The 14,392-nt window shown below is 45.3% G+C and overlaps 1 protein-coding gene across 1 annotated transcript; it reads right to left on the bottom strand.

Moving 5' to 3' along the window:
* Positions 1-274: 274 nt before the first annotated feature.
* Positions 275-3,190, bottom strand: CLEC10A (C-type lectin domain containing 10A). The gene is made up of 8 exons (XM_069483086.1): positions 3,130-3,190; positions 2,373-2,495; positions 1,785-1,880; positions 1,626-1,697; positions 1,212-1,298; positions 965-1,125; positions 597-703; positions 275-458 (listed from the first exon to the last, which is right to left on the bottom strand). Exons 1-8 carry the CDS (start codon positions 3,188-3,190, stop codon positions 275-277), a joined length of 891 nt encoding a protein of 296 aa, XP_069339187.1.
* Positions 3,191-14,392: the final 11,202 nt, after the last annotated feature.

The following is a 14,392-nucleotide window of genomic DNA, read 5'->3' on the forward strand; positions in this document are numbered from 1 at the left end:
GCCTGCCTCAGCCTCCCAGAGTGCTGCTTCTACTCTTTAAATGGGTGCATTTTATTATGTAAAAATTATACCTCAATAAAGCTGATTTTGAAAGTTGGGAAAAAAATAAAACCTTAGGAGCTCTATATTGTCTTTTTAACATTAAGGAGAAAAAAATTCAAAACAACGGCAGTGCTTCCAATCTTCCAGGGCTTATTCCTCTCCCAGAGCGGTCTCGTTAGGGGTCTCTGGGGAAGAACGCCACTCCCCGCCGCTACTTCCCTGTCCAGGTAGTCTAACCAGAGGCAGCTCCGTGGCTCTCCCGACTGGCCTGGCCCAGGCTGGCCTCGCAGACCCAGAGGTAGGGCCTCTGGCAGACGTCGTCGTTCCACCTGCCGTCGAGGAGGAAGTGGGCACAGTCCTCGCCTCCGCCCAGCCCGTGCCCTTGCCAGTCATCAGGCTGGCCTGGCTTCCAGTTCCTGAGGGGAGAGGACGACAGCCAGTTAGGAAGGGTGGATGGAGTAGAATTCCGGTCTGGGGACAAGGGGCTTTGGGTCAGATCCCTGGGGGCAGAGCTGGGGGAGGATGTGGGGCACAGAAAGCCGACGTGCACTCACTGGAAGTTGGTGTTGTAGTCCGTCCCGTCCACCCATTTCCAGACTCCCTCAGTGTCACTGAGGCCCATCCAGGCGTATGAGAATTGTAGATGTTTCTGGACAAAATTCTGGAGCAACAGAAGGGCATTGGTGACATCTCCTCATGCCAGCCAACTCCTTGGACTAGCAATTCAAAACTTTAGCTCTTTGTTAAATCAACTGAGTTTGGAAATGTTTATCCCAGTGCCCAGGCCAATTAAATCTCTGAGAGTGTGGCTCAGATGGCAGTCGTTCCTGAAGCTCCTGGGGTGGTTCCAGTGTGCAGCCAAGGTTGGCAACCATTGCCCTAAAGGGGACGTGTCTTGGGAGCTGAGTGCCAGAGCCCCCACCTGCTCCTCCCTGGAGTTGATGACCACCAGGTGCGCGCTCTCCAGCTGGCAGTACTTCTCTGCCTCGGGCCACGGCTTCCCGGAGTGAGAGAACCAGTAGCAGCTGCCCTCGTGCTCCACCCAGTTGACGGGGCAGCAGGTCCTTTCGGAGCCTGACGAGGCTGAAAGGAGGTAGAGGGGGCTGAGGCGCTGCCCAGCAGGCCATGGGCAGGAAAGTGGGGCCGGGCACTCCTCGCACCCTCCTCACCATTGCTCTTGAGCAAAGCCATCTGGCAAGTCAGGGAGTTCAGGTCTTTCACCAGCTGCTGGACTCGCAGGAGCATTTCAGAATGATCTGGAACACACACAGATGGGCAGTGGGGACAGAGCCCTGGGTGTGGCTTCAGCTCAATGTGTCCCTGGAGCTCAGATGCCCCTGCACGGGGCCCAGCCTAGGAACCTTCCTGCCCTCCCACACGTGCCATGCCCAGGGGCAGGGAGCAGCCGGCAGACCTGCTTGGCGTTGCTGCTCCTGTCTCTCCAGCCGGCTCTCCAGAGAAAGCACCTTGCCTTCCAAGCTGCGGGCTGTGGGGGAGGGCACCTCAGCTCCAGCAGGCTGTTCCCGCCCCACCTTTATCTGAGAGCCCCGCCTCCTTCCACACCCTCTGGGAAGGTCTCTCACCCGCTTGCAGTTCCTGCTTGTGACCCTCTACCTCAGCCTTCAGAGATGTGACCGTTTCTTGCAAGCTGCTACCTGCAGGACATGGGGACTTGGCTCAGGACTCAGGTCCCCCCTCCCCCACGTGGCCCCAGCCCAGAGCCCCGTCCAAGCCAGGCTCACCATGGGAGGTCAGTGCCTGGACCTCAGCCACAGTGTTTGAGGTGAAGTTGCTGAAAGTTGTTCTCAACGTCATCAGGTCCCTCTGAAACTTGGAATCTGATCAGATGGATGGCACGATCAGAGCTAAGACGTGTCAGTCAGGTCCTGTCTGTGCCAGCACTGAGCAGGGCACCCTACAGCATTGTCCCATTGGGTCCTCAGGAAGACCCAGTGGGGCAGGCACTGTTGTTATCCAGTATTGCAGAGGAGGAAATAGGCTCCGAGAGGTGAAGTAATGTGACCACATAACCCAGCTAATAAGTGGCAGAGCCAGCAGCCGTCCTGATTATGGCCCAGAGCCATCTCCCCCAGCGGCCCCCCAACATTCCCGTCAGTCAGCCCGTTAATGCCGCCATCAGCACCAGCGCCCTGTTATGGCCCCACGGCGGTTGATAGCACTGCCACTGTCGTGACCCTCAGTGATCTCCGCAGCTGCCCCAGCACGGTGCCCGTCAGTGCTCCTGCCATGGTCCTCACCATCGCCCCACCACTGCCCTACCATGGGGCCCCCATGATTTCTCTCTTCCCCGCCCACCCCGTGACCCTCACTCTGGCTTCCGACCACACAGATGATGACCAGCAGCAGGAGGCTGAGGCCCAGAGACAGGAGGAGGAGGCTGGGCCCGGGACAGAGACGCCGCAGGAAAGACGGCCCTGCGGTAGGAGGCGGCCCTGCAAAAGGAGAGGGTGTCAGAACAGGCAGGGCCCAGGACATGTCAGAGACAGGAGGAGGACAGGGCCCAGGGACCAGTCCAGGGGTGACAGCTGGACCCAGGTAATGCTAGGGGAGGGCTAGAGGAGGAGAGTGGAGGGTGGGGGAGGCCCAGGACTTTGACCTGGTGGACCAGCACAAATCCCCAGTCACATGGGTCCATCATTCCCCTGGGGACCCATGTACAATACACAGACAGCAGACCATGTTGCTAGGGGAGATCCTGTCATCAGAGCTGGGGGAGAGGCAGGAGGACATGGGGACCGCAGGGGCAGCCAGGCCCTTGGCAGGCTCACACCCACCTGCACCAGCAGGTTCACACATGAGTTTCCCTTCCAAACCCAACTACTCATCTCCCTCCACCCCTCTCCTCTCACCCCTGCCCACAAAGCACAGGGAGCCAGGTCCACTGTGGTCCTGCCTGTTCAGTCTTTCTGAGGACCTTGAATCCTCTTCACACTGGGTCCCTCCGAGGCTGGGCCCTGACCACCTCCAAGTGGGGGACACACCAGTGTGCCTGGGGGACGTGCAGATATGGCATGACAAGAGAAATCCTTCTAAACATTTTAAAAGAGTCTTCTCCTTTCCTCTTACCATTTTTAACGCCCTGATTTTTCTCCTCACTCTCCAAGTACTGGAGGTCTTCGTACTTCATGCTTGGGCCAGCACGGCCTCTGTCTGGATTTCAGAGCTGAAACGGAGGCAGGGCCAGCTGGGGCACAGCTGGGGCAGGGAGGAGGCTGGGACTAGGCTGGAGCTGCAGGTGGACCTACGGTTTAGGGCCAGGGTGGGAATGGGCCTGGGTCTGCGGCCAAGGTGAGAAGTGGGGTCAGGCTTGGGCTTTGGAACGGGGTTGAGTTGAGTTTGGCACTGAAAGTGCAGGTAAAATCAGAGCTGAATTCCTTGTGAGGACTGGGTCTGTCATTGGGGTTGGACTGAAGGTCGTGTTTCAGGCTTGGATTGGGATCTATACTCATGCTGGAGCCACAAATGCAATTGGGGCCTAAGCTTGGCACTGAATTTGGAAATATTAATAGAATAGAATTGAAATTCAATTTTGGGTTGGGGCTGGAGTTAAGATTTCAAGTTGAACCTGGACTTGAAGCTGAGGTCGGGTTAAAATGGGAGTTGGGTTAGTATTGGGATTAGGGCTGTGGCTGGGGTTGGAGCTGAGGACAGGCTGGAATTGGGCTGGTGATAGGGCTGAATTTGAGTCTCAGTTTGTGGCTGGGATTGTGGCTGCCATAATTCAATCTCAAGTTCAGTAAAGGGACTAGAGCCTCAAGCCTCCACTTGCTACTTCAATCTCAAACCATCGCTTATATTCCTTCCCATTCAGTGCCACCCAAAACCCTGCTTCCTCTAAGATAATCCCTTGTCCCCTTGGTCTCACCTGCATCCCCAGCCCAGTTACCTGTGGAAATCCTGGAGGCTGCGATTCCTGGATTCACTGTACAGCAGTGACCAGAGTTGGGAAGTCGTTCAGAGTTGGAGGAATTCAGTCCTGGAGAGTTGGGGTAGAGGTGACCAAGGAGGAGCCACATGCGCGACCAGATTCCTGCTGGTCTTATGTCTGAAAGCCCAGGAGTCTATAATCTGGGACATCCCATTTCCTCAATAAGCTGGAATTGGAACACACACAGAGATTGCACGTGGGGAGAGCTGGGTACGAGGCCAGCTTTTCTCTCCTCCTCCGGGGTGGGCCTGCTCCTTTCCCCCTTTTCAGAGCTCCAATGACTTCCTCATTTCCACCATCTGTGGTGCGGAGCTGTGGTTCCTCCTCTACCCCACAACCTCCTTTCACTTCCTGCCTCCTTTCAATTTCCCAGAATTATTGGTGTCTCTGCCATCGTACTCCTGGGCCCAGAGGAGCCCATCCTCTGCTCTTGCTTAATCCTAGCCCAAGTCCCTGGTGTCCGAGCGTACTCTGGGGCTTCAGCCATTAAGCTCCTCAGCTCCAGCCTCACTTGCCTCACTCTACTCAGAAGGCGGAAAGAGGGTGCGAGGGAATAGGATTTCCTGGCCGGAATGGGAGGGGAGGAGCCAGGGAAAAGAGCCAACTTTTATGGAGCATCTAATCTGTGATGGGGATTATACCAGACACATGCTTCACATAATCATTTGATCCCACGAGAGCCTTGAGAGGCATTTTGGATGATGGACTGAGGTTCAGAGCCCAAGATCACATGACTCATGAAGGAAAGTGTTCAACACCCTCTGTTCAACAGGCTCTCTACACGCACGCTGTGCTGACAAACAGGATTCCAACTCGTCCTGCAAGCCCTGCAAGCCCTGCCGATCCCTAAAGGGGCTGCCTTGAACCTATGCACATGTCCCTTTCAATAGGAAGGAACCTGTCTTAAAAGGTTCCTGAAATACATTTGAGATTATATTTTCCATGTAAATGAGATTGTGTTCTGCAACTTTCTTTTATTGAATTAATATATCAGGAACATTTCTCCACATCAGTTCAGAAAATGTACTTTATTCACCTCTACCTCATTTCATCATATGTACCATAATCTATGAATCATTTCCCTAATTTTTTTTTTTTTAGAAACAGGGTCTTGCTATGGTGCTCAGGATGGTCTCAAACTCCTTGCCTCAAGTGATCCTCCCACCTCCGCCTCCCAAAGTGTTCAGATTACAGGTGTGAGCCACTGCGCCTGGCCAAGCAATTCCCTACTAATGGATATATAGGTTGTTTCCAGTTTGTTTTCGTGTTTTTCTTTTATTTGTTATTTTGATTAATATATGTTACAGGTTGGGTTTTTGGAAGCCAAGGCTGAGGCTGAATTTGGGGTGCAAGGTATTTATTAGGGATCAATACTGGAAATAGAAGGGGGAAGAAACAGTGCTCAGCAGAAGAAGAAGCTGAACAGCCATAGAGGCCCAACAAAGCTTCAGCCAACCCTACAGGGAGTTCTGGGAGTTGTCCAGCATTGAGTCAACATGGGGGGGGCCTTTGTAGCACCACCTCGCCTAGTACCTGGGTGAGGAGGACCCCAGCAGGGGCGTGACCTCAGGGGAAGTGCCTGTCTGCAGATCACACTCCCCACAGCTGGACAACACATCCGTCCTAGAAGGGGGGATGTGGGTAGCTCATCTCTGTGCCTCCCACAGCATTACACTGTATTCCTATATTAATTGGAGGATAACCAACATTTTTATATTATTGAATCTTCCCCGGAAAGAACATGCTATGTTTCTCCACTCACTCATACATGCATGTACGAATCCATTCAACAAGTACTTATTGAATGTCTACAGCACACCAGGCACTGTCCTTCAGAAGAGGCATGCTTTATTATAGACGTGAACAAACAGACAAAAAGGCCCTGCCCTCATGGAGCATACATTCTCGTGAGTGACTGATAAACAAAATAAATGAGTTAAGTATATGTAAGTCACACGGTGATAGTGGTATGGCAGAAAATAGCAGGGATGTGAGTTGGGGTCAGTTTTTCATTGCCCATCAAGAGCAGGGTGTCAAGAAAGGCCTCACTGGAAAGGCGATATCTGAGCAAAATTTGAAGGAGGTAAGGGAGCAAGTCAGAGAGCTCTGGGAGGAAGAGGGCTCTAGGCAGAGGGCAGAGCAAGTGCAAAGACACTGAGGTGGGAGGATGTCTGGTGTGGATGAGGATCATGCATTTGCCAGAGATGCCAGAGATTTTGTAGAGAAGTGAGCTAGACAGGAGAGGAGTTGGTGGGTCACAGGGGAAAACATGGGGTGCCAACCCTTTAGAGCCTTGTAGACTGTTATTAAGAATTTATTTTTACTCCAAGTCAGAGGGGCAGGCTTTGGAGAGGTTGGATCAGAGGAATGACATAACCTGACTTATGTGTTAGCTGTCACAGTGTGGCTTTAGTGTTGTGAATTTCATGAAAAGGAATAAGGAAACAGAGAGTCCAGGTAAGGAGCTGCGGTGGTATCCGGGTGAGAGACGAGGGGTGTGTGCATGGAAGTGGTGAGAAGCGGTCTGATTCTGTGTATACCATGAAGGTAGAGCAGACAGAATTCTACACATAAATTGCATGTGGGTGTCACCAAAAAAAAAAAAAAAAAAGTAGTTCTCCTTCTAGTCCCCAAAATAAATTAAACCTCGAGCTTTTCCCATAAACTGCTGACTCCCTAGGAAAAACAGTGCTATCCCTGACTTTGCAATGCTGATGCCTGGATATGTCATGACCTTTTGTGAATATGAAAATCATGTGAGAAAAGTGCTGGGTTTTGCCATCATGAACAGACTGATAAAAACTTGTAAATGTTGGTAATCTTCCAGAATTTCCCTTTCAATGCCTGTTGTGGGTTTTGTTTGGCAAACCTGTCCTCCCAAAATCTGATTCTTTTGCAATCCTTGGCAATCAGCCATCTTTTCTTTCCTAAATGCTTCTGCCTCTGAGACTCCTTTCACAGTTGGCAATCATCTCAATAGTTTCCTTCTTTTGCTACCTTTTCTATGATTCCTTACCTTCTCCCAGCAGCTCAGCTGGTCAGGACATTTTACCTGGTGGGGTGATCCAAAATTTCATCTCTACAGTGTCCAAGTCTTTAGGGGCCCCGCCTTTATTGAGTCACCACAATTTGCCATTGGCCATTATTGTTCCAGGACACTGGAATATTACATGACTCCCCAGTGAGCCTCAAGGATTGCAGACCCAGTCCCTTTTCCCTCCATGGTGAGGCAGCAGACCACTTTCCCTTCTTAATCAGAATTAATGACACCCAAAAGTACAATTATCCCCATCCCCTGCTTTATGAGAAGCCCAAATCAGCCAGGAATTGGTCTCAGCTTGGAATTTAAACAGAACCCAGGCTGTCTTCCCTGATGGATGGGTTCTTTCCTTGGGCACTAGAACCTCCAAATCCAAAGAGCCCAGATTGTTCAGCTGAAAAGCAAAAATTCCTTAAATGGATCATTAGGTGTCCTGGGGAGAGGAGACATTGCCCTCCTCTCTGCCTTGGCTGTGCATATGGCCGTGGGAGAGATGGTACCATATTGCTGGCTGGTTTAAGGTATATATTAACAGACAGCTTGGGCATGACAGGTTAGGGAAAGGTAGTAAAATAAGAAATCCACCTCATCTCTGATCCCCAGGTCCAGAGACAGCAATTGGATGTATGCCTTTTCAGGTATATTTCTGTGCATATTTATATACCTATAAGCATACACACACGTGTGTAATAGGTTGTGGATGTTTTTACAAATTTTTCTCTGTAACATGCTTTTGCCTAAAAGTGCGTCTTATGGGTGGGTCTTCCCTGTCACTGCCCACCTCCTTCTTGTTAAGGGCTGCACGGTGTTCCCAAGCACAGACATGCTTATTTAATGACTCTCTATTGACACATTTTTGAACCGATTGCATCTTTTTGATCTTATAAATAATGCTGAAGTGAACAGGCTTATATATGCCTGTTTGTGCTAACTGTATTTGTATATTTTTCTGGACTTACAGTCTGTTCCACCAATTTAATTTCTCTTCTTATGCTAACATCATACTCTAGGGTATTTTGCAACAACAACAACAATTCTCTGCAAACACCAACTGCTGTCCTATAATTTATTTCAATTCTGACACTAACTGCCTAGAATCGGCGCAGACCCTGCAGGTTAAAGGTTCAGTCCCACATGACTGGCTTTCACTTCAGATGCCAATGGCAAGTCCAGGCCACTCATGCATCTGACCAAGCAGCTATAAATGGGAGGTTCTGAATATACAATTTCAGTTTTTCCGTTTTAGTTTTGCTGAATATACAATTCTTAATTGACAATATTTTTTTCCCAGCACTTTGAATATGTCATCCCACTACCTTCTGGCCTCCATAGTTTCTGATGAGAAATCAGCTGTTAATCTTATTGAAAATCCTTTGTACCGCATGAGGCATTTCTGTTTTTCTGCTTTCAAGACTTTCTTCATCTTTGGCTTTTGACAGTTTAATTGTAATGTGTCTCAGTGTGAATCTCTTTGAATTCATCCTACTTGGGGTTTGTTGAGCTTTTTGGGTATGCAGATTCATAACTCTCATAAAATTTGGGGAGTTCTCAGCAATTATACTTCAAGTATTCTTTCTGCCACTCTCTTTCTCTCTCTCTCTCTCTCTCTCTCTGTGTGTGTGTGTGTGTGTGTGTGTGTTTCACAATATGCATTTGTTGGTACGCCTGATGATGTCCCAAAGGTCTCTGTGGCTCTGTTAATTTTTCTTGATCCTTTTTAAATCTGTTCCCCAGATTAGATAATCTCAATTGACCCATCTTCAGGTTCAGTAATTCTTTCCTCTTCCACCTCAAATCTGCTACTGAAACACTCTAGTGAATTTTTTATTTCAGTTATTAGACTTTTCAACTCCAAAATTTCTATTTGTTCTTTTAATAATTTCTTTTTATTGATGTCTTCTATGTAGTTAGACATTGTTCTCATATTTTCCTTTTGTTTTTTGGAAATGGCTTCTTTTAGTTCTTTGAACACATTTGTCATAGCTGATTTAAAGTCTTTGTCAACTAAGTCCAATGCCTAAGCTTCCTCAGGAAGTTTCTCTTGAGTGCTTTTTTCCTCTATGTATGAGCCATACTTTCCTGTTTCTTCACATGCCTAATACTTTTTTCCTGAAAGCTAGACATTTTAAATCACATAATATGGCAGTTGTGGAAATCAGATTCCCCTCTTCCTCAGCATTGTTTGTTGTTGCTGTTTGCTCTTGCTGATGCTGAAGCTTTTTTGCTTAGTGACTTTCCTGAACTAATTCTGTAAAATCTGTATTCTTTGTTGTGTGTGGCCACTGAGATCTTTGCTTCTTTAGCTTAGTGTACAGCTAATCATTAGACAAAGGTATTCTTAAATGCCTTGAAATAAGTTTCCCAGCCTTTGCCAGGGGGCTCTGTGTGTGTGTTGGGGCATGACTTCAATGCTCTAGCAGTTGAAAACTCTGCTTTATTATTTACTTCCTGCCTGTGCAGAGCCTCAAGATCAGCCAGAGGTGAAAGATTATTACCTTCTCAGGTCCTTGGGCATGTATACAGCCCTGCACATGGGCATGGCCTTTTAGATTCCCAGGGATACATCAAAGCTTTGCAAAGGTACCTATGGAAATATGATTTCCCAATTTTTTCTTTTAAGTTTTTGGTTAGCCTCTTATTTGCCCCAACTGTTAATCCAACTTCAATCAGTTTCAGTGTTTAACAATTGCCACTAATTGCTTTTGACAACCGCCCCAGGGAAAAGGCTACTAGCAGTGAACAAGCTCTGAGTCAGGCCAAATAAAGATGAGTGCTGCAAGTGGGGGTTTCCAGGAAGCTTCCAGACAGGTCAAATAATGATAATTCTCTGGGAATGGAAATTTTTAGGTAGTTCCAAATGCATTATTCCCCCCCACCACCATGTCTACTAGGCTGCTGATTTTCATAGCTACCATAGTTATAACGCTATTGGTTTTCAAGGATAACAGGGACCTGGGAAAAAGAGGATTGGATAGGACAAGTTAATAATACCACAAAACTCACTAGGTTTTCTTTTTGTTCCTTTTTCTCCCCACAAGAAAATTCAGAAGAAAGAAACTCACTGTTTCTAGCAAGATTCAGATGTTTTCCTTGAATAAACACTCTTCAGATTGTTTTAAGCTGTTGATTAACTCCCGGAGCTCTGGAAAAGTTTATTTGATGGCACCATTTATTGAAAATGTTCCGGCCGGGCGCGGTGGCTCACGCCTGTAATCCTAGCACTCTGGGAGGCCGAGGTGGGCGGATTGTTTGAGCTCAGGAGTTCGAGACCAGCCTGAGCAAGAGCGAGACCCCATCTCTACCAAAAATAGAAAGAAATTATATGGACAGCTAAAAATATATATAGAAAAAATTAGCCGGGCATGGTGGCGCATGCCTATAGTCCCAGCTACTCGGGAGGCTGAGACAGGAGGATCGCTTGAGCTCAGGAGTTTGAGGTTGCTGTGAGCTAGGCTGACGCCACGGCACTCACTCTAGCCTGGGCAACAGAGTGAGACTCTGTCTCAAAAAAAAAAAAAAAAAAAAAGAAAATGTTCCTTTCTCCATTTAATTATTTTTTCCTAGATGTTGGATAGAATTCATCAGACAAGTTATCTGAAACTGGATTTTCTTGTTGAAAGATTTTAAATTATGAACTTATTTTGAATTCATATAGGTCTGCTCAGATTTCCTATTTCTTTTTGGGTTAGTTTTGGAAATGTATACCTTTCAAGACATTTGCCTATTTTATCTAGTTTACTGGCAAATTTATGGGCAAAAAGTTGGTCATATTATCTTTTTGATGCATATAAGATCTGTAATGATATTCTTCAACTCCTAACACTGGTAATTTTTGTCTTCACACTTTTTTAAATCAATGTAAGTATTATCATTTTATTGATCTTTTCAAAAACAGCTTCTTGTATTATGAATTTTCCTTATTTTTGTTTGTTTTTTATTTCATTGATTTCTGCTCTTCATTACTTTCTTCACTTTTCCACTTTGGGTATAAACTGCTTTTCTTTTTCTGGTCCCCTAAAGTAGGAGCTTAGATTCTTTGAGTTTTGACCTTTCTTCTTTGGTAATATAATGATTGAATGTTCTTAAATTTCCTATAGGCACTGTTTTGATATAGCATCTTCTCATTTTCATTCAGTTCAGAAAAAATTTTTTTGAGACAGGGTCTTACTCTGCTGCCCAGGCTGGAGTACAGGGTGCAATCATAGCTCACTGCAGCCTCAGACTCCTTGGCTCAGGTGATCCTCTTGCCTCATCCTCCTAAGAGCTAGGACTACAGGTGCACACTACTGCACCCAGCTAATTTTTTTAATTTTGTTTTTGTAGAGACAGACTCTCACTATGTTGCCCAAGCTGGTCTTGAATGCCTGACCTCAAATGATTCTTCTACCTCAGCCTCCCAAAGTACTAGGATTATAGGTATTAGTCACCATACCTGGCCCAGTTCAATATATTTTCTAATTTATCTTGTGATTTCTTTTTTGGTACATAGGTGCTTTAGAGGTGTATTGTTTAATTTCAAATTGGGGGGGAGATTTTCACACATATTTTTGTTATTGATTTAATATGTTTAATACTTAATTCCATTTTAGATCATAGAAAATGTATTATTTTTAGCTTTTAAACATTTATTGAGGGATACCAGTTCTAGGTAAAATGAAGTAAACACAGTCTACCCTTTCTTTCCCACTGAATATAACTATAAAATCTGGATAGAACATTTGCATCAACTTTTTTTTTTTTTTTTAATATTTTTTTTTTGAGACAGAGTCTCGCTTTGTTGCCCAGGCTAGAGTGAGTGCCGTGGCGTCAGCCTAGCTCACAGCAACCTCAAACTCCTGGGCTTAAGCGATCCTACTGCCTCAGCCTCCCAAGTAGCTGGGACTACAGGCATGCGCCACCATGCCCGGCTAATTTTTTGTATATATATATTTTTAGTTGTCCATATAATTTCTTTCTATTTTTAGTAGAGACGGGGTCTCACTCTTGCTCAGGCTGGTGTCGAGCTCCTGACCTCGAGCGATCCACCCGCCTCGGCCTCCCAGAGTGCTAGGATTACAGGCGTGAGCCACTGCGCCCGGCCTGCATCAACTTTTTAAAGACTCTAAAAATAAATTGCAACATGTTCATTGGAGAAAAATACCAGAATTTGAAGCACCATTGAATTAGCAATGAGTTTACCATTATTTCCTCCAGTATCCCCTGACTTGAGTGCAACACAGTCAAAAACCTGGAAATGAGTATGGTGGCATGGACAGAGAGGGCTCCAGGAAATGCACTCTATCTTTGGCTTGAGCACTGGGAAAAGCATCTCCTAACAGTCAGAGGAAATATGGAAATCCCTGATGGGTTTTTTCCCCCTCTCCCTTCTTGTGCCCAAGCCCAGAGTCAATCTAATGGTAGCAAAGACAGCAGTGGCATAACCAGGGCCAGCAGAGGCCCAAATTCTAAGAGATGAAACTTTCTCTCTATTTGGTGGAGCTGCAGTTTCAATAGAATAGGAAAACCATTGTTTCATTTTTTTCTCTATGTTCTTCCTCCATTTAGACCCTCAGGTTTCTCACTAGAGGACCAAAAAGAGGGGCAACAAAACCCAGAAAGTACCAGGAAGATCATGAAGAGCTATGCGCTTGTGAAGGCTACACTATAACATTTTTTATGAATCCCAAGGGCTAACCACAGAGCTGTACATGTCAGGATCTAATCATCATTAGCATGCTAAAGACTTTGAGAACTAAATTAATGGATAAACTACCGCTTATGTAACAGATTAACTGCTGGGTGGCACACAGCCAGGACAGACCTGAAGAGCACTAAAAAGAACATAATATAACAAAAGACCTTAGAACTGAACTGACATTGGAACCATAGCCTAGGTGGATTGGGACTTGCAGCCTGAGCCTAACCAGGTCAATTGCCTGTCAGACAAAAACATCAACATCCTCCACAGAATTTAAACAAGACCCAGAATCTTATTGCTTAATATTTAAAATGTCAAGAATACAATCCAAAATTATTTTACACATGAAGAACCATTGCAAGTTTGACAGGGATGGTAAAAGGCAATAGACACCAATGCCAAGATGACAACAATGTTGACGTTCTCTGACAAAGACTTAGACATTATAAAAATGCTTGAGCAAGCAATTGATAACACTCTTGAAACAAATGTTAAAATAGAGATAGAGTCTACCCTGAGGAACCAAAGAAAAAGTTTATAACCAAAAAGTACAATAATTGAAATTTTTAAAAAAACTCAATGGTTGAAATTAGAGCAGAATGGAGATGACAGAGGGAAGAGTAAGGGAATTTGAAAATAAATCAATAGAAATTACCCAATCTGAAAAACACAGAGGAAAAAAAATGGGAAAAAAGTAACAGAGCCTCAAGGACCTGTTGTACAATAACAAAGATCAAAAGATCTACTATTTGTGTCATTGTAGTTCCCAAAAGATGAGGATAAAAAATGTGATGAGAAAGAAGTAATTGAAAAAAAAAAAAAACAAGAAAGAAGTAATTGAAGAAATAATGGCTCAAAACTTCTCTAGTTTGATGAAAGATATAAACACACAGATTCAAGTAGTTCAATAAACCCCAAAAAAGATAAGCCCAGAGAAACCCACTGGTAAAAATAAAAGACAAAGAAGAGATTTTCAAAGCATCTCCCTATCAATGAAATATTCCAGTGACAGCTGATTTCTCAAAAGAAACCACGAAGCCAGAAAGAAGTGTCAAATTTTTCAAGTGCTGAAATGTATAGTGTAAATATCTTTCAGGAATGAAAGTGAAAGACATTATCATATTAAGGAAAATAAGAGAATTTGTTGTCAGCAGACCTTCTCTAAGAGATTGACTAAACGAAGCTCTTCAGACAGGAGGGAAATGGCACCAGAAGGAAAAATAGAACATCAGGAATGAAGAAAGGACATCAGAAATGGTAAATGTCTGGGTAAAATAATAGACCTTTGTTCTCTTCTTGAGATATTTAAAATACGCTTGATGGTTCAAAGGAAAAAAATGCAACATTGCTGGCAGGAGTTTTCAGTTTATGTAGATGTAAAATACAAGACAACTATAATGTAAAGAGAGTGTATTAGTTTGCTAGGGCTGCCATAACAAAATACCACAGACTGATATATATTAAACAACAGATATATATTTTCTCACAGTTCTGGAGGTTAGAAGTCCATAATCAAGGTGTTGACTTGGTTTCCCTTGAGGCCTCTTTCTTTGCTTTGCAGATGTCTGCCTCTTGCTGTGTCCTCACATAGTCTTTTCTTTGTACATGCATATCCTTAGTGCCTATTTTTGTGTGTCTGAATTTCCTCTTCTTATAAGGATATCAATGAGATTGGATTAAGACA

The sequence above is a fragment of the Eulemur rufifrons genome, chromosome 9 (assembly GCF_041146395.1).
Source record: "Eulemur rufifrons isolate Redbay chromosome 9, OSU_ERuf_1, whole genome shotgun sequence".
In the NCBI taxonomy this organism is placed as follows: domain Eukaryota; kingdom Metazoa; phylum Chordata; class Mammalia; order Primates; family Lemuridae; genus Eulemur; species Eulemur rufifrons.